At 37.2% G+C, this 22,212-nt stretch overlaps 1 protein-coding gene across 3 annotated transcripts in view; it reads right to left on the reverse strand.

Annotated features, from left to right (window-relative positions):
* Positions 1 to 12,129: 12,129 nt before the first annotated feature.
* LOC133581345 (sodium channel protein type 5 subunit alpha-like) overlaps positions 12,130 to 22,212 on the reverse strand; it is a 166,119-nt gene continuing 156,036 nt past the window's right edge. For all 3 annotated transcript variants that reach the window (XM_061935348.1, XM_061935335.1, XM_061935340.1), the window contains 2 exons: positions 19,368 to 19,638; positions 12,130 to 16,520 (listed from right to left, as the gene is read on the reverse strand). In XM_061935348.1, the coding sequence (XP_061791332.1) occupies positions 15,289 to 16,520; positions 19,368 to 19,638 (1,503 nt within the window). In that variant the 3' untranslated portion in view covers positions 12,130 to 15,288. The remainder of the gene's footprint in view (positions 16,521 to 19,367; positions 19,639 to 22,212) is intronic.

A 22,212-nucleotide genomic window follows, 5' to 3' on the forward strand; every position in this document is an offset into this window, starting at 1 on the left:
TATATATATATATATATATATATACATGTATATATATACGCATATTATACATGTATATATATACATATATATAAATATATATATATATTTATATATATATACATATATATAAATATATATACATATATACATATTCATACATATATATACATATATACATATATATATATATATATATGTATATACATATATACATATATATATATATATACATATATATATATATATATATATATATATATATACATATATACATATATATATATACACATATATATAAATATATATACATATATATATACGCATATATACATATATATACATATATATACACACATATATACATATATATGTATATACATATATGTATATACATATATATATACATATATATATATATGCATATATATATACATATATATATATATATATATATATACACACACATATATATATATATATACACATACATATATATACATATATATATATACATATATATATATATATGCACATATATATACATATGTATACATATATATATATGCACATATATATACATATGTATACATATATATACATATATATATATATATATATATATATATATATATATATATATATATATATATATATATATATATATATTAGTGATGGGTTGATGAGGCGTCATGAAGCGTTTCGACACATTGCAAAACTGTGTTGATACTATGTCGATACTGTGTCACTAAATACTGACATCTGCTGGACATTAAAAATCCCTACAGGCAATCTGTGGACCGACTCAACTGACACTGATTTTATGACCTAGTATATACAATAATATAAACCAAGTCATTGTAGCTCGGTAGGGATCAAAAGCAGCTTTTGTCTGCTCGCCGGGAACTCATGGAAACACAAAGTTTTGTGATATCTTAGATACAATTATTCTGACACCCGTCCGACGCCGTATAAGTCACCGGTGCAGATACATTTGAATTCGATTTAATTTTAACCCACAAAGATATTTAAAGGGAAACTAGATCTTGTGAGACCACAGAAGCTAGCTGAGCTACTCGAATCAACCAACTACGAGTGGCACCACTGGCTCATACGGCGTTGGATGGGTGTCAGAATAATTGTATCTAAGTTATCACAAAACTTTGTGTTTCCATGAGATCCCGGGCGAGCAGACAAAAGATCTATTGTAATCCACAGGAAGATCTTGTCTTGACCCGAGATCTACAAAGCGGAGAGGAAGCAGGACCTGACGCAAGCTCCAGGCATCTTTTCTTTGAACTGTTTTGTGACCGAGGGCAACGGCTGTTTACGGCCCCCTCTTCCCTTAAAAACAGCTGTTTAAATACATGGGTCCTACAAATTGTGAGTTCAAATATTTAATTTCTTTATTTTTTCACGTTTAATACGTTTTTGTTTTTTTTTACAATTATTTTAATTTTAATTACAACCTGTATGATTGCACATGTATGGACGCCAATGTCATTCTATTGCACTCGGCGTGCACTCAGCGTGTCTGGCAAATATTCAGACAAACGACTCGGTCGTCAGCGATTGTCGGGTTGAACGTAAGGGCTGCCTACATGGGCTACTCATGATCTGATTGGCTATCGCAACTGTCTATCAACTGTATGTCCTCCGCTGGCTAATGTTGACTTCACGCAGCGCTGGCAACTGATAAAAGCGCTCACAAAAAAACGAGCAACAACCTAATAGGACATGAAGTGAATATGATGAATACTTTTGTATATTTACGGAAAGTAAATAAAAAATAAAAAGATTTTATTAATTTATGATCGTGGTTTATGTTAGGCCAAACTACCGTCAAAAAGTTTGACCGACGCCAAGCTCAACGTGCTGACTACTGAGTCGTTGGTCTGCGTATTCGCCAGACACGCTCAGTGCACGCCGAGCGCAATAAAATTACATTGACGTCTATACATGTGCGATCATACAGGTTGTAATTAAAATTAAAATAATTGTAAAAAAAACAAAAATGTATTAAATGTGAAAAAATAAAGAAATAAAATATTAGAACTCACAATTTGTAGGACCCATTTATTTAAACAGCTGTTTCTAAGGGGAGTGGGGGTCGTAAACAGCCGTCGCCCTTGGTCACAAAACAGTAAAATTTATCTGCACCGGTGCCACTTCCTCCTTTCGCAAATCTCAAGTTCAATTGTCGGGTTGAACATAAGGTTACCTAAATGGGCTACTCGTGATCTGATTGGCTATCGCAACTGTCTATCAACTGTATGTCCTCTGCTCGCTAATGTTGATTTCACGGCAACTGATAAAAGCGTTCACGAAAAAACTAGCAAAATCTTAATACGACACGAAGAGAATATGATGAATACTTTTGTATATTTATGGAAAGTAATTTAAAAATAAAATGATTTTATTAATTTATGATCATGGTTTATGTTAGGCCAAGTTACCGTCAAAAAGTTTGACCGACGCCAAGCTCAACGTGCTGACGACCGAGTCGTTGGTCTGAGTATTCGCCAGACATGCTCAGTGCACGCCGAGCGCAATAAAATTACATTGGCGTCCATACATGTGCGATCATACAGGTTGTAATTAAAATTAAAATAATTGTAAAAAAAAACAAAAACGTATTAAACGTGAAAAATTAAAAAAATAAAATGTTGGAACTCACAATTTGTAGGACCCACAGCTGTTTCTAAGGGGAGAGGGGGTCGTAAACAGCCGTCGCCCTTGGTCACAAAACAGTAACATTTATCTCCACCAGTGCCACTTCCTCCTTTCGCAAATCACAAGTTGCGATTGTCGGGTTGAACGTAAGGCTGCCTAGATGGGCTACTCGTGATGTGATTGGCTATCGCAACTGTCTATCATCTGTATGTCCTTCCTTCGTTCATGAAAAAAACGAGCAACAACCTAATAAGACATGAAGAGAATATGATGAATACTTTTATATATTTATGGAAAGTAATCAGCACCCCCCGCGACCCCAAAAGGGACAAGCGGTAGAAAAATGGATGGATGGATGGAAAGTAAATTAAAAATAAAATTTACTTTTATTAATTTATGATCGTGGTTTATGTTAGGCCAAACTACCGTCGGAATGTTTGACCGATGCAAAACTCAATGTGCTGACGACCGAGTCATAGGTCTGAGTATTCGCCAGACACGCTCAGTGCACGCCGAGCGCAATAAAATTACATTGGCGTCCATACAGGTTGTAATTAAAATTAAAATAATTGTTAAAAAAAACAAAAACGTATTAAACGTGAAAAAATAAAGAAATTAAATATTAGAACTCACAATTTGTAGGACCCATTTATTTAAACAGCTGTTTCTAAAGGGAGTGGGGTCGTAAACAGCCGTCGCCCTTGGTCAAAAAACAGTAACATTTATCTGCACCGGTGCCACTTCCTCCTTTCGCAAATCACAAGTTGCGATTGTCGGGTTGAACGTAAGGCTGCCTAGATAGGCTACTCATGATCTGATAAGCTATCCCAACTGTCTATCAACTGTATGTCCTCCGCTCGCTAATGTTGATTTCACGGCAACTGATAAAAGCGCTCACGAAAACACAAGCTACAACTTAATAGGACATGAAGAGAATATGAGGAATACTTTTATATATTTATGGAAAGTAATCAGCACCCCCCGCCACCCCAAAAGGGACAAGCGGTAGAAAAATGGATGGATGGATGGATGGATGGAAAGTAAATAAAAAATAAAATGTACTTTTATTAATTTATGATCGTGGTTTATGTTAGGCCGAACTACCGCCAAAAAGTTTGTCCGACGCTCAACGTGGATTTTCGCCAGTGCACGCCGAGGGCAATACAATGACATACATGTGGTATGTAATTAAAATTAAAATAATTGCAAAAAAAAAACTAAAATGTATTAAACGTGAAAAAATAAAGAAATTAAATATTAGAACTCACAATTTGTAGGACCCATTTATTCAAACAGCTGTTTCTAAGGGGAGAGGGGGTCATAAACAGCCGTCGCCCTTGGCTTTTATTAATTTATGATCGTGGTTTATGTTAGGCCAAACTACCATCAGAATGTTTGACCGATGCAAAACTCAATATGCTGACGACCGAGTCGTTGGTCAGAGTTTTCGCCAAACACGCTAAGTGCACCCCGAGCACAATAAAATTACATTGGCGTCCATACAGGTTGTAATTAAAATTAAAATAATTGTAAAAAAAACAAAAACGTATTAAACGTGAAAAAATAAAGAAATAAAATATTAGAACTCACAATTTATAGGACTCATTTATTTAAACAGCTGTTTCTAAAGGGAGGGGGGTCGTAAACAGCCGTTGCCCTTGGTTACTAAACAGTAACATTTATCTGCTCCGTTTGCTAATGTTGATTTCATGGAAACTGATAAAAGCGCTCATGAAAAAACGAGCAACAATCTAATAGGACATGAAGAGAATATGATGAATACTTTTGTATATTTATGGAAAGTAATCAGCACCCCCCGCGACCCCAAAAGGGACAAGCGGTAGAAAAATGAATGGATGGATGGATGGAAAGTAAATTAAAAATACAATAGACTTTTATTAATTTATGATCATGGTTTATGTTTGGCCAAACTACCGTCGAAATGTTTGACCGACGCCAAGCTCAACGTGCTGACGACCGAGACCAGACACGCTCAGTGCACGCCGAGCGCAATAAAATGACATACATGCGCGATCATACAGGTTGTAATTAGACATAGTGCATTTTTAATCTTTGAGCGAAGGCTTTAATCTCCGCCACATGTCTAAAAATGCGAACGACACGGCTCAACTACCAAGTTCGTTTCAAGTGCAACCATTGCACTCGACGTACGCAAACCCCCAAATCCAAGCATACGGACGACTGTCTTTGTAAGTCGGCGTTTTTCACCTTGCTGTGACACCGGAAAGTGTGTGCATTTTGTGTGCATGTGTAATTAAAAAAAGTGTGTGTTCTTCCTTTTTTTTTTTTTTTTTTTTTTTTTTCCGCACGGATTATCCCTCCGTCCCAGCTGCTCAGAGTTGGATTTGACCACCCTGACAACCGGAGAGAGGAAATCTCTGTGGGGCTAAATCCAAAATTGGCACCCTTGGTGTTTTTTTCCCCCCATATCAAACATTGTGTGAGTGCCTGTAAAGACATGGCTTTTTTTTATTTATTTATTTAATTATCACGGTCTTCATTAGCGAAGACAATACACACATTGTATTTAATATTTTTGTCCACATCTCCAGTGGGTATTGTCACATTTAAGTACCGGTGTGTGTTCGACTCCCTTTAAAGAAAAACCCTTTCATTGTCAGACAGTTGTACGACATTTTTGCAGAGGCTTTATGAGCAAATTCAAGCTTTAAAGGGCAACACACTCGCACAGATTCAGAGGCTTGTGCACATCTGTCTTGTTTTTTTTTGTTGTTGTTGCTCTCAGTCAGAGATTTGCCAGCCTCGCAATGAGGTCAAATAAGATAACTGGTTCCTCATGTGAAAATCAGCGCTTTCACGTAAACTGGTTGGTTAAATAGGTGGTCCCCAAACAAAAAAAAGTCGTATGTCCTCTGATATTTAAAAACTCAGGGATCTATTTTACGTTTCCCCCGACGATTTCGACATTTTTTTTCCCCCTCGTGCACTAATTGACGAAAAGAGTGTGCACGTGATGACGTGCATTTTTAGACAATATGGTTTGAGCGGCTAGGAGACCCCGAGAGTAACACGCGGTAGAAAATTGATTTTTGGATGGGCTAGAAAGGACAGATAAAAATAATAATAATAATAATAATAATAATAATAAAATAAAATACAAATAAAAAAAATAAACTTTTTTTTTTAATGTTTGACAAAAAAAGTGTGATAAAAAAAATTAAAATATTAGGATTTTGGACGCTGGCGTGCCGTATCTGGCCTGCGGGAAGTCCAGAATAAAAAAATAAAAACATTTTTGTTCAGTGTAAGGAGAAGGCAGTTTGTCTGATCTGCAAAAGATATATATATATATATATATATATATATATATATATATATATATATATATATATATATATATATATATATATATATATATACATATACACACACACACACACATATATATATATATATATATATATATATATATATAAATATATATATATACACATACATACATAGATATATATATACAGTATATCTATACATACATATATACATACATATATATATATATATATATATATATATATATATATATATATATATATGTATGTGTGTGTGTGTATATATATATATATACGTATGTATATATATATATATATATATATATATATATATATATATATATATATATATATATATATATATATATATATATATATATATGTACAGTGTTGGGACTAACGCGTTACAAAGTAACGCGTTACTGTAACGCCGTTAGTTTCGGCGGTAACTAGTAATCTAACGCGTTATTTTTTATATTCAGTAACTCAGTTACCATCACTACATGATGCGTTACTGCGTTATTTTACGTTACTTTTTATGTAGTATAAAGTGTGTTTTATATCGGAGCGCTGCTGTGTCATCGTTCTGATTCTTCTTGTGTCACAAACCGGAGAAGAGAGAGAGACGTGCGCTCTGTGTGGGTGTGTGTGAGTGTGGGGAGGGAGGAGAGGGGGAGGGGCCGTGTCTGATCATGGCGGAGCCAGAAGTCGAGTTTGCTAACATGGAGATATTTTCACTACTTTTCTTTTGTCGAGCACAAAGAAAAGAACATTTTAGTTAAATGTAAATTGTGCTTTGGATCAAAGATCCCATCTACTGCCCAAAACAGCAATTCAAATCTGCTGAAACAAGCTACATAAGCAACATGCTTCGACGAAGCTAGTAAAGAGAGATAGAGACTCTGATGCCACTTCACCTCCACCACCACTTAAGGATTAAGTCTGCCTCTGCTCATCATTCACCGCGGAAGGTACACACACTCTGTCAATCAATGTTCCCTCTAATTGTTCATGTGTGTGAGCAAACGCAAAAACTCCCTGAGCATTCAGTGGAGCACATGTGAGCAACATCACACGTGCACACTGTGGCTATACCAGCAGCACATCTGTCCCAAACCTGACTAAATAACAAGTTCAATCTCCATCCATCCATCCATTTCTACCGCCTGTCCCTTTCGGGGCCGCTGGAGCCTATCTCAGCTGCATTCGGGCGGAAGGCAGGGTACACCCTGGACAAGTCCCCACCTCATCACAGGGCCAACACAGATAGACAGACAACATTCTCTTATTATTATAATCAAATGACATCAGTCATTTCCATTTCTAATATAAGTGTTTAGGCCCACTTACAATGATTGATTGTACAGATATGGTGTTGTTTCTGCTGGGCAAGTATGCCTGACGCGCCTCCTACAGCGCCTTGAGTCAGCTGCAGGGTCATCAGCCGGGGACCACCGCTCATTGGAGTTTCGCTCTCTTTAACCCCGGAACGCCTCCTGGTGGCGGAGCGGTGGCAGGGACGTCTCCCTGCCACCCCCTGCAGTTGACCCATCTTATTGCCTCGACCCCCAGTACTTATCCCTCCTCCTCAGCCACAACCAGAAGCTTCCCTTTTCTGCTTCCTCAGCAAGGGCCTTAGTTTCCCTTTGGAGCTTAGCCCCAGTCGTTCCCACATCTCGGAGCAGCCTTATAGTTGATGTGCCGACGAAGCCCCGGCAGCCTACTTCCACAGGGTAGATGGTAGAGGACCAGCCTGCCTCTCTACACTCAGCAGCCAGATCTGCATACTTGGCTGCTTTGCGCTCGTAGGCAGCCTGGATTCCCTCCTCCCAGGGGATGGTGAGCTCGATCAGTATGGCAGACTTGGTAACAGCAGACCATAGCACGATGTCTGGGCGGAGTGAAGTGGTGGTGATTTCACGGGGGAACTGGAGCTGTTTGCCGATGTCAGCCCTCATACTCCAGTCCCTTGCCAGAGAGAGGAAACTGCGGGGGCCTCGTCGGCTGGTGTGTCCTTTGCCTTCCCCTGGCCTCACAAACATGACAGGAAGTTGCTTGGCTATGGGCTGGCTGTTGGCCTCTTGTATACTGCTCTCCAGGACTTCGGCCAGTTTCCTCAGGACTTGATCATGCCGCCATCTGTAGCGACCCTGTGTCAGCGCGATCTTGCAGCCTGATAGCAAGTGCTGCAGGCTGGCGTTGGGAGCACCACACAGGGGACAGCTCTCCTCCTGGCCAAACCACTGGTGGAGGTTTCTAGGGCATGGTAAGGTGTCATAGGTTGCCCTGAGTAGGAAGCTGAGTCTGGCTTGTGGCATCTTCCATAGGTCGGCCCAGCTGATGGGTCTGCTGCTGGTACCTTCCCAAGTGGTCCATCTTCCTTGGCGACCTTGAGACACGGCCTTGATGGTATATTGGCCGTGTCTCAAGTCATTTCCATTTCTAATATAAGTGTTTAGGCCCACTTACAATGACAATAGCAACAAATATTGTTTTTCATGAACTGTGTACTTGTATTGTTTGTCTGGGTGGAGGTCCTGCTTTGGAAATAATTTGTACCCCTTTCAGACATTGCATTTACTTCCCATTAAAACATTCACATGTTGCACAATGAGATGTAAGCAGGGGATCATGTGTACATTCTTGCAACTTCCTGTTTGTAAAAAACATATTTTTATTAGTATTTATTTAATATACTAACAGCATTTAATGATTAATATTTATAAATTAAGATTCCTAATAAATGACACTAGAATAAGCACACATTTGATTGGTAAATCATAGTGTAACGACCTGGAATTGGATGTGGTGTTGGAGTTGTCCGACTTTTTGTGTGGCTGTAAACGCATCACTGGCTAAGTGCCATATGTGCAAGTGTTGGCGCACGTGAGAAAGAGCGAGTGGCTGCTGTTGATATAACAAAGTTGCTTTTGGTCTGGTTTGTACTGCAGAAAATGACCACTTTTGCTAGATATAATTTTTTTTACTAATGTTTTGGTGATGTGTTTATGGCCGACAAGAGTTTTGCGCAGTAAAGTGATGGATGGAATTCATGTCCTCAAAGCGTCTCGACAGACGTTACAATATTTGAACAATGATGACGAAAACGGTTTTCTCTGTCGTGTCCGTGTCGTGTCGAAAATTGTTATGCGCTTATTTTTTTATCTGATTTTGGGCATGGCATAGATTTGCCGTGCGCAGAGGACGCTTGAGCAGTGCGCAATTGCACAGGCGCGCTCCTGAGAGGGAACGTTGCTGTCAATTCTCTTATATACTCTTTCATTCTAGACTTCTAGAGTGTTTGATTATCACATCACTCTAAATGTATAGACTATAAAGTTCACAAACATAAAGAGGGATCCTAGTGGGCCAGGCCAATTTTTCCTTATCTCTAAACTAAAACTGGGGAAATGTGTACAGTGTTCTGGGCTTCAGACATGATTTTGTATCAGAATTACTTGAGGAAGAAAATGCCTGGTTAGGCTTTGTGTATGTAGTGTGTGCCGTTCTTGGTTTACATCTATGCTGTTATTATGCTGTTTGTTACTTATGTACGTTATGTTGCAGCTATTTAAAATAGTTTTGTCAATTTGTTCTGGCCAGAAACAAATTGGCCTTTGTAACATATCTTTGTCTTTGTGTGTTGTCTGTAGACCACATTGCTTAGCAGAGTTCAGTGATGCAAATGCATGTCAAGTTGATCAACAGATTGTATTATTCTCCAGTGCAATAACAGTACTGAAATGAAGGCTAAAAGGGCATTAATGGGAGCTTTAAAAAAAAAAAAAAGAAGAAAAAAAGAAGTAACTAAATACCGGTAGTTACTTTTCACAGTAACGCATTACTTTTTGGTGTAAGTAACTGAGTTAGTAACTGAGTTACTTTTGAAATGAAGTAACTAGTAACTGTAACTAGTTAATGCTTTTCAGTAACTAACCCAACACTGTATATGTATGTACATATATACATATATATGTATGTATTTATGTGTGTATGTAGATATATACATATGTATATATATATATATATATATATATATATATATATATATATATATATATATATATATATATATATATATATATATATATATATATATATATATATCACCCAATATACCATCACCCAACCATGCAAATTTTGCATTTCCTTTGGAAATGGAGGTCCCAGAGTCTGGAGGAAGACAGGAGAGGCACAGGATCCACGTTGCCTGAAGTCTAGTGTAAAGTTTCCACCATCAGTGATGGTTTGGGGTGCCATGTCATCTGCTGGTGTCGGTCCACTCTGTTTCCTGAGATCCAGGGTCAACGCAGCCGTCTACCAGCAAGTTTTAGAGCACTTCATGCTTCCTGCTGCTGACCTGCTCTATGGAGATGGAGATTTCAAGTTCCAACAGGACTTGGCGCCTGCACACAGCGCAAAATCTACCCGTGCCTGGTTTACGGACCATGGTATTTCTGTTCTAAATTGGCCCGCCAACTCCCCTGACCTTAGCCCCATAGAAAATCTGTGGGGTATTGTGAAAAGGAAGATGCAGAATGCCAGACCCAAAAACGCAGAAGAGTTGAAGGCCACTATCAGAGCAACCTGGGCTCTCATAACACCTGAGCAGTGCCAGAAACTCATCGACTCCATGCCACGCCGCATTAACGCAGTAATTGAGGCAAAAGGAGCTCCAACCAAGTATTGAGTATTGTACATGCTCATATTTTTCATTTTCATACTTTTCAGTTGGCCAACATTTCTAAAAATCCCTTTTTTGTATTAGCCTTAAGTAATATTCTAATTTTGTGACACACGGAATTTTGGATTTTCATTTGTTGCCACTTCAAATCATCAAAATTAAATGAAATAAACATTTGAATGCATTAGTCTGTGTGCAATGAATAAATATAATGTACAAGTTACACCTTTTGAATGCAATTACTGAAATAAATCAAGTTTTTCAAAATATTCTAATTTACTGGCTTTTACCTGTATATATATATATATATATATATATATATATATATATTAGAGATGCGCGGTTTGCGGACACAACCGCGTAGTCCGCGGATTATCCGCGGGTCGGGCGGTTGAAAAAAAAAAAAAAAAGATTTTATCCGCGGGTCGGGTCGGGCGGTTGAAATAAAAAAAAAAGAGATTTTAAATAGATTCAGGCGGGTGGCAGTTAAACCAATTCGGAAATATATATACATAGTTAAATGTTGTTACCCACATACGAAAAATGAGCAGGCACCTGCAGCATATGCCACAACAGAAGAAGAAAAAAAAAAGAGATGGCAACGCCGGCAGCAAACGTGGTACGCGACAAACTAAAAAAGGGAATACTAAAGACCAGGGGAAAAAAAGGCCAGAAAAGTTCAGCGTGGACTCGTTTTTATGAGGTTGTAAATCAGGATGATAGTAATGCTGGCTACGTGATTTGCAAGAGCTGCGACGCTGTTTATGTCTACGACAGTCACAAAACCGGGACATCTAACATGGTGCATCACATTTGTGCAAAACCCCGAACCTCCACAAACACCCTGAGCATGAGCAGTTTCGTCCGCCGTGATCCCAGAAGAGTGCCACAGGATTTTAAAACAAGGCTTACAGATGCATGTGTGAACGCAGCTGCCTGCAGCAGTTTGAGTGGCGCGAGCGCGCTTGGAGGTGCGCTCAGCGCGGCTCCCAGATGATTGCGCACTGGTGTGCGTCTGGGCCGTGACAGCGTGGCACGCATTGAATGTCTCTGCTGCATTGGATCAGTCTCCTTTCTTTAACAGGCAAAAACTTTATAACCTCACTAATGCCTTGCATCGTCCATATTAGATATATAACAACGGGCGGGTGCGGGCGGGTGCGGGCGGGTGCGGTTTTGATAAAATGTTAGTTCGGGTGGATGCGGATGGTTGACGACTTTTGTGATGCGGTTGCGGATGAAATAATTGCCTATCCGCGCATCTCTAGTATATATACATATACACACACATATATATATATACATATATATATATATATATTATATATATATATGTGTGTGTATATGTATATATACATATTTGTGCATATATATATACATATAAAAGTACATACACATATATATATATATATATATATATATATATATATTTTGGGGACCCCTGGGTTATATGTTTCCCCCGCTGAAAAACTCACAAAGATGGAAAAGAATATGTATTTTATTACATTTAGAGACAATCAGGTTCTCAAGGAAAGTCTTTATATATAGATATAAAAGTGAGCACAGCGCAGTGGTGTACCTCGGTTTCCGTGCGCCCCGCCTTTCGCACCATTTAGTTCTGCGTCGTGTGTAAATACAAAATAATCCCACATGTTTGGTGACATAGGGCCGAAATTGCGTGTACAAACACAGGATTTGCAAATAATTGTATTCTGTTTTTATTGACCATTTACACAACGTGCCAACTTCACTGGTTCTGTAAATATATATTAATGCTCTATAAAATATATGCTATATATGCATATTTGTGTGTGTGTGTGTGTGTGTGTGGAACAAATCAATTGGATTTGCATTATTTCTTATGGAAAAATTTGCTGCACGTTTCTTTAGCCATTGGTGCTGATTACCGACAAAAACCGAGGCACCCCTGAACATGTATGGGAATAATCTTCTCACCTGGCTGCCATGCATGCCCCTTTAAAATATTCTCTCATTATAAATACATATAAACATACATTAGAAAAGTCGTAAAAATAAGTTTTACCTGTACAGCCGCTACCTTTGTGCATTATTAATTACAAAAATGAGCTTCTTGGTGCGTCAACGCTCCCTCCAAAAACCGGCATCCTGCAGTCCAAGCAATCGGTCGAAAGAGATTCTGTGCAGACGACAGTGAAAATCAGGCACATATTTCAGGAACTATTGGTACACACGGCTCTAATTTGTGATATAGTCCGCACAAGTACAATTATTTGTGTTAAATCAAAGTAATCGTCCCCCAATGCAACGTTCATTAAAACACCCACCGAAATACCTGAATAATAATCATGGTAATTAGTGATATGCCAGTTATTCTCTGATTTGGAATTTACATTTATTCACTAGATGCCATCAGTGCATGTAAATAATGTGAAAAAAAAAAAAAGAAGAAAGAAATATGTAATAAGTGTGACCAGTAGATGGCAGTCATACATAAGAGATACAGTCGTGGTCAAAAGTTTTCATGTTACATCAAATGGACAAAGATAAGACCTTCTGGAGGAACGTTCTGCGGTCAGATGAAACAAAAATTGAGCCGTTTGGCCACAATACCCAGCAATATGTTTGGAGTTGAAAAGGTGAGGCCTTTAATCCCAGGAACACCATACCTATCGTCAAGCATGGTGGTGGTAGTATTATGCTACGGGCCTGTTTTGCTGCCAATGGAACTGGTGCTTTACAGAGAGTAAATGGGACAATGAAAAAGGAGGATTACCTCCAAATTCTTCAGGACAAGCTAAAATCATCAGCCCTAAAATGATTGGAAACTCAAGACAGCCATGCCATTATGTCCTTCACAAGTGTATATAAACTTTTGACCACGACTGTATGTGTAGACTGCAATATGATGGCAGTAAAAACAACACCAAAACTTCTAACAGGGAATACTATTATTACACTATTTTTTAATGTATTTTATCAATAGATTTTTTTTTAAACTAAAATGTAAAAAAAAATATGGTAAGTTGCAGTAATTTCACCTCAAAATTTAGTGTATATTACTGTAAATGGAAAAAAAGGACTGCTGTTTTTATGGTAAAAAAAAAGAAAAAAAAAGTATGCTGATACAACTTTTCCCACTACCGATACCTGTGTTGGCCGATACTGATAATGTTAAAAAAAAATTTGATCAAGTGAAAGTAGTCAGAGAACTCTGCCAGTTATGAAAAACAACAATTATGACAGATTGATGCGTTCAAGGTGAAGTTTTTTTTTGTTTTTGTTTTTTTGGTGACAATAAGTAAGTGGAATGATGCGGACACGTTTGGTACTGGATACTTTCTAACACGCTTCTGGCGAATGTTTATATTCAATCAGAAGCAGAACGAGTCTAACGCCAGCAAAGGATGTTAGAATACCATCCGAACAACCGATGTTTATCCATGAAAACATTGAAAAGCTGAAGTGAATTAATTAACAAATATTATGTTTAGCATTTGGTGAATGTTTATATTAAAATTAGAGAAAGCAAACCACAAGTTTAACTAGTAGGTATTTCAGTTTTGGTACATATTAACATCGGGCCCTTTAGTACTGACATTTGTGTGTGGATTGGATTCGAAAAGGCAATAAAATTGGACCTTGGTATGCAAAGGGGACGGCCCTATCCGTGAGAAGAGACTACATGTTTAGCTTGATGTCAACATCCAAGATATGACCGGCATCTGTTGTCTTTCCAGACACTTACACACTGGCATCTCCTTTTTATGGTCAGGGTGTGCTGTCCTGACTTAGCACACGCTCAGAGACAGGGAGGAGGAATACAAAACGGATGGGTTTGGCTTCTCCAAGTTAGGAGTGCCTCATTTTTGACTTGACCTCCTCCAGGAACTGCAGTCCTGTATAATGACACTCGCTTGTAATAAAGCAACTTTTGGTTCAGTAAAGTTAAAAGTTAAAGTATCACTGATAGTCACACACACACACTAGGTGTGGTGAAATTACCCTCTGCATTTGACCCATGCCCTTGTTCCACCCCATGGGAGGTGAGGAGAGCAGTGAGCAGCAGCAGTGGCCAGGCTCGGAAATAATTTTTGGTGATTTAACCCCCAATTCCAACCCTTGATGCTGATTGCCAAGCAAAATGGGTCCCATTTTTATAGTCTTTGGTATGACTCGGCCGGGGTTTGAACTCACGACCTACCGATCTCAGGGCGGACACTCTAACCACAAGGCCACTCGTCTCTTTTGATCCAGCCGCACTGCCGTGTCACCCTTCTGTCCGGACGAGGACGACAAGACCAGGACTACACATCAGTTCGACAGAGGATCAGCTGCAAAGAGACACCGCTGGACCTCATTATTCCATAAAAACGACCGTAGTTGTGAGTGGTACATTCTGTTGTATTGTTTTTATACAGTTTTTCCTTTTTAAAAAGGCATGTTACATGCAAGTATGGTGCTGTTTTGAATTGATTTGACTTCATTTCAGTGTGTTTTGAGATAGCTACGTCCCAGAAACACTTGAGTTCGTAAGTTGAGGTACTACTTTGTTGTATCAGGTTGGGTGTTTTAATGTTCCGCATGGGTGTTTTAGTTGAACACTGCACTCATTGGAAGGTAAATCTCTTTGACCATGACTTCAAACAACGCATTCCGATCTCAAAGAAAGGTTTCCTCGAAGCTTTCGCGAGGATCCCCGCGTTCCGAGTCTCTGGATATTAGTCTGATGAACTCTGAGAGGTCATTGGCTGCCCTGGTCACACTGTCGTAAGAAGGTGGCGAGGACATTAGCGTGGTCTCTGTTGTCTCTAGAAAGTCCTCCCCAGCTAGACCGTAGTGGTGAATCATGGATGCTATGAGCCCCTCGGTCTCTGGCGCGTTCTCCACGTCCACTACAGTCTCGTAGTTGATTTGCCTGTAGAGGTAAGAGGCCTGCTTCATGTGCCGGCGGACCAGGTGCCGCCTGTAACACCTCTGAATGATGACCGCCGACACCTCCTCCAGCTTGTGTCGCAGCGTGGAGGTAATGGGCTCGTGGGAAATCTTGGAGGGGTTGGTCATCATAAACTTCTCCTCCATTTGTTGTTTGAGGGCATCCATCTCGCCGGACTCTCCCAGGACCCGCTTTGTGAAGGCAAACAAGATATCCAGGCAGTGGATTCTATCCCCACTGACCATGGGGAGGTCCATGGAGATCAGTTTGATCTTGTTGGGCTTGGCTATGCGCAGAGGCTCGGACAGGGTGTCGGCGAAGTTGGACAGCACAGAGAACTCGATGAACTGCGTGGCCTCGGAATCAAACTTCTCCCAAACCTCGTAGAACATCTCGAAGTCGTCCTCGCTCAGCGGATCCGTGCTCTCCTCCGTGGCCACGCTGAAGTTCTCTAGAATGATGGCTATGTACATATTGACCACGATGAGGAAGGAGATGATGATGTAGCTCACGAAGAAAGCGATGCCCATGGAGGGGCTGCCACAGTTCCCCCGGGTGTTTGTGCCGGTGTTGACAAAATTAACGTCGCACTCGTCCGGGGAGCTGGCCATTATCGGACTCAGGAGGTTGTCCCAGCCTGCCGAGGTACTGATCTGGAAAAGGCAGATCATGCTATTCCCAAAGGTCTCGAAGTTGAACATGTCGTCGATCCCGTCTTGCTTTTTCACGTAGGCAAAGTTCGCCATGCCAAAGATGGCGTAGATGAACATGACGAGGAAGAGCAGGAGTCCGATGTTGAACAGCGCCGGCATGGACATCATTAAGGCGAACAGTAGAGTCCTTATTCCTTTGGCTGCGCGGATGAGTCGAAGCACACGTCCTATCCTTGCCAGGCGGATGACTCGAAACAGGGTCGGAGAGACGAAGTACTTCTCGATGATGTCAGCAAGAACGATCCCTGTGAAGAGACACAGAAAGGGTAGTCTCAAACGGGTAATGCTCCAAGGGCCCGATTGTCCTATGTGCTTAGGCGCGGGTTCTTGCGTTTTCTCCCACTCGACCCAAATCTGATCAGTGCGCACCTTCTCAAAAGATGCACACTTTGGGTGGAGCAACCCTTAACTGTGGGTGTTCCTGGTCTAATCTAGCCTTCTGCGTATTCTCCCATCCACTTAAGTACCTTATTTTTTGGACTATAAGGCGCACTTAAAATCCTTTAATTTTCTCAAAAATCGACGGTGCGCCTAATGAACGGAATAATTCTGGTTGTGCTTACCGACCTCGAAGCAATTTTATTTGGTACATGGTGTAATGATAAGTGTGACCAGTGGATGGCAGTCACACATAAGAGATACATGTAGACTGCAAAAATTAAAAAGGATTTTAATTGCGCTTTATAGTCCGAAAAATACGGTAGGTTGTATTCACCTGACGTCACATCTTTATATATATCCTATACATATATATGTCTACATATTATATTAATATAATGGACATATAATTAATAATTAATTTAAATGGATATTAAGAGTATGTGAAAGTTCCTACCTTAAAGTTTTGGAATCAATCAGAAATATCAAGCAGCTAAAACGCGCCAAACATGGATAAGTGTTTAGCATTTTTCCCATCATGCTTTGCCAAAGATCCGGCCCGCCACGCCATTTTATGTGGCCCGCAAAAAACCTGGCAAAAATAAGTTTTAATAAAATATTTTTTTTATTTTTTATTTTTACTAAATGCATTCGTTGTTTAAATTTTGACAGAATTTTTATTTTTTTTATTTTAATATCTTAATTAATAATATTATTATATACTGTACTGCAAAAATATTTTTGTGAGATAAAAAACAAATATTAAAATATCTGCTTGTCATCTTTATTTATGATTTTAAAGCAAGTTATACATTAAAAAAAATGTAATAATGAAATGCATATGCATTTCGATTAATCACGATTAATCACAGGTTATTACCCGCATGCATAATGTAAATTAATTATTTATTTTTTTACATCAACAATATGATTAGCCTGAGAAGCTGGACAGGACAATAAAAAAAAATAAATAAAAAAAATAGTAAATTAATTTTAAAAAAGCGGCCCTCTGAAAGCAGTCATTACTGCCATGTGGCCCTCAATGAAAATGAGTTTGACACCCCCGATCTACATCAACAATTAGAGTTGCCTGAGTGGCTGGACAGGACAGACTAAAAAAATCGATTCAGAATCGTTATAAATAATAGCGAATCATTTGAAAATCGATTTAAAAAAAAAAAGTGTTTTAGTGGTCATAATATCAAGTGGAACGAGGTGAATTTACCGATTATTATTAACATTTAAATCCGGGACAAGAAGCTGTTGTAGCGTGCATACACACGCTACATCGTCTACCTACCCACGATGGAGAGGATGATCACGACCAAATCAAAGATGTTCGTTGTTTAAATTTTGACAGAATTTTTTTTTTTTACTTTAATATCTTAATTAATGATATTATTATATACTGTACTGCAAAAATATTTTTGTGAGATAAAAAGCAAATATTAAAATACCTGCTTGTCACCTTTATTTATGATTTTAAAGCAAGTTATACATGAAAAAAAATCTAATAATGAAATGCATATGCATTTCGATTAATCACGATTAATCACAGGTTATTACCCGCATGCATAATGTAAATACATTTTTCATTTTTTATTTTATTTTTCATTTTTTTACATCAACAATATGATTAGCCTGAGAAGCTGGACAGGACAAAAAAAAATAAAATAAAAAAAATAGTAAATTAATTTTAAAAAAGCGGCCCTCTGAAAGCAGTCATTACTGCCATGTGGCCCTCAATGAAAATGAGTTTGACACCCCCGATCTACATCAACAATAAGAGTTGCCTGAGTGGCTGGACAGGACAGACTAAAAAAATCGATTCAGAATCGTTATAAATAATAGCGAATCATTTAAAAATTGATAAAAAAAAAAAAAATTGTTTTAGTGGTCATAATAACAAGTGGAACGAGGTAAATTTACCGATTATTATTAACATTTAAATCCGGGAGAAGAAGCTGTTGTAGCGTGCATACACACGCTACATCGTCTACCTACCCACGATGGAGAGGATGATGACGACAAAATCAAAGATGTTCGTTGTTTCAATTTTGACAGAATTTTTTTTTTTTTAACTTTAATATCTTAATTAATGATAGTATTATATACTGTACTGCAAAAATATTTTTGTGAGATAAAAAAACAAATATTAAAATATCTGCTTGTCACCTTTATTTATGATTTTAAAGCAAGTTATACATAAAAAAAATCTAATAATGAAATGCATATGCATTTCGATTAATCACGATTAATCACAGGTTATTACCCGCATGCATAATGTAAATAAATTTTTCATTTTTTATTTTATTTTTCATTTTTTTACATCAACAATATGATTAGCCTGAGAAGCTGGACAGGACAAAAAACAAAAAAACAAAAAACAAAAAAAAAGTAAATTAATTTTAAAAAAGCGGCCCTCTGAAAGCAGTCATTACTGCCATGTGGCCCTCAATGAAAATGAGTTTGACACCCCCGATCTACATCAACAATTAGAGTTGCCTGAGTGGCTGGACAGGACGGACAAAAAAATCGATTCAGAATCGTTATAAATAATAGCGAATCATTTGAAAATCGATTTAAAATAAAAAAAATTTGTTTTAGTGGTCATAACAAGTGGAACCAGGTAAATTTACCGATTATTATTAACATTTAAATCCGGGAGAAGAAGCTGTTGTAGCGTGCATACACACGCTACATCGTCTACCTACCCACGATGGAGAGGATGATGACGACAAAATCAAAGATGTTCCACGCCACCGTGAAGAAGTAACAGCGCAGGGCGAAGATCTTGATGAGGCATTCCGTTGTGAAGATGACGATGAAGACCAGGTTGATCTTGTTGAGGATGGACTCCTTGCGCTCCGACTGCTCGTCCGTCTCCACCATCATGGTCAGCATGTTGACGATGATCAGCATCATGATCATGATGTCGAAGGCTTGCTTGGAGACCAGGTCGAAGAAGAAGGCTTGGAGAATGTTCTAGGGTGCGGAAAGAAAACAAAGCACATTCGGTAATTTCACGGACCATACCGATCTCTGTCAGAATGAACACAATACCAACAAATCATGTTTTTATTTATTTATTTTTGTTTCTTTACCCTGCCATTAAATAATGGCATTGGAAATTAGTGATGTGTGATAGCACTGATTTTTTTCCGATTGGAAACCAAGTGAAATTCAGTGTGGTATCGGTGATACTGATACTTGTGAAAATATACCTAACGTGTCTGGAATTTTTTTTTAAAGTTTTTTTTTTCTTCAAATAATTACAAAAAAACTGTAAAAATGTTAGAAAAACAGCAAAAAAAAATAGGATGTAATGCGAAAAAGCTGACATTTATAAACTAACAATAATAATAATAAAATAGTTATTCACCTATAACACAACGTTTTGTCTTTAAATATATATTACATCTGTTTTTAGCATTTATTTTGAAATTAAAAAAAAGAAAATATATATAAAACTAAATGCTAATATATGACTTTATTTTATTTTATTTATTTTATTTTATTTATTTATTTTTTTTGACTTTTCAGTATGTGACCCTCTGTGGAAAAAAGTTGAGACACCCCCTAACTAAAATATTAGAAACTTTCAAAATAAAAATGAAATATACTTATAATACATATTAGTTAAATACATGTTAGTTCATTAAAAAATAAAATAATAGTAATTAAGGAATTAATTTGAAAAATTACAACAGCCGTTACATTTCCTGTAATATTGTACATGGTAATTGGGATTTGTTATATATTGTATATATTATATAAAAATATAATATAATATATCAGTATTTATTATATACCGTATATATAATATGTAAATATTACATATATATATGTTATAGTTAGTTAATTTTTAGTCTACATAATACCTGCATTATCCTTTCCACCCTTACCCTTTCCATCCTTTGTAACTGAGCTACTGTTTGTAAAAATGTCCCTTCTGGATCAATAAAGTTTGTCTAAGTCTAATAAACACAATTAAATGTATAATTGAACATAATATTTTCTTACAGGCAGAATTTTTGACACAATCATATTATCATTATTTTTATTCTAGTCCCTTCTTAAAAACAGCAGTAAAAATAAAAATAAAAAAAGAGAAAAAAAAATCTGAAATGTTCTAATTAATATTTATACACATAGTCGACACCTATAATACATAACTAATACAATATATATATATTTTTTTAAATATCCAAATGGTCTCCACATACAGCAGCCCTTGGTGGAAAAAGTTTGGACACCCCTAAAATAAAGTATCAAAATTATCGATATTTTGATTTGAAAACCGATATTAGAGCATACAGATCTGGTATCGGCGGCATCGATATTTTAGTATCAATTTGCAATTCGGTATTCAAAATGCATTTTGGTATTTGATTTTGTTGTTGTTTGTATATATTATTGTCTAAGATTCCATTAGAAAATGATATACAAACGTTACAAAATACAATATTTTTTATTTAGAAATTTTTCAATGCCACCCTTCTAATTTCCCTATAATCTTTTAATTCCAATGACATTGTTTGTTTGTGTTTTTTTTTAAGGTCGTGTCTTTGCTTTTAATGGTCAACTCCCTGGTTCAATTAAATCAAGTTTCTTAACCTTTTTGACCTCAGGGCCCAACTTTTCCACTACAGAGTGGCCTGGGGCCCACTCAAATATTAACACTGATCGTATCTCGATGTTAATCACATTCAATAAATATATCTAACCTGCTTACGGTTTAACAGGATAAACCTTGTCAAATGACATAAAAGCATGTGTTAATCACCAATATTATTATCAAGGCTTAGTACAGCCTGATTACGCAAATAATTACAATGAAATATACAGTATATATATGTATATATATATATGTAAATGTACATACATACATATATGCATACATATATATACATATATATACCGATATAAATACATATATATATACAAACATATACATACATATATATATATACATATATATACATATACACATATACATATATACACACATATATATACACATTAATATATACATATATGTATTATATATACGTATATACACACACACATATATATATATATATATACACATATATATATACACACATATATATATATATATATATATATATATATACACATATATACACACACACACACACACACACACACACACACACACACACACACACACACACATACACACACACACACACACACACACACACACACACACACACACACACACACACACACACACACACACACACACACACACATATATATATACTGTATCTATGTGTGTACTGTACTGCAAAATAAATTATTTATAAAAACTAATGCAATCAAATCAATCAAAAACCACATGCAATTATGAAGGGCTAAAATAAACACATTCTAACAAAATGAATAACAAATAATTTTTTTTCTAAATAAATTGTCAAAAAACATAAGGGCAAATGAAAATACAGCTTCAACACTTTAGTCGTATATTTTGCACTTTAGAAACTTTTCTATGACTTTAGCTCCAGCCTTCTTCTGTTTGTTTTATATTGTCAT

This window comes from Nerophis lumbriciformis, linkage group LG03 (assembly GCF_033978685.3).
Source record: "Nerophis lumbriciformis linkage group LG03, RoL_Nlum_v2.1, whole genome shotgun sequence".
NCBI classification, from domain to species: domain Eukaryota; kingdom Metazoa; phylum Chordata; class Actinopteri; order Syngnathiformes; family Syngnathidae; genus Nerophis; species Nerophis lumbriciformis.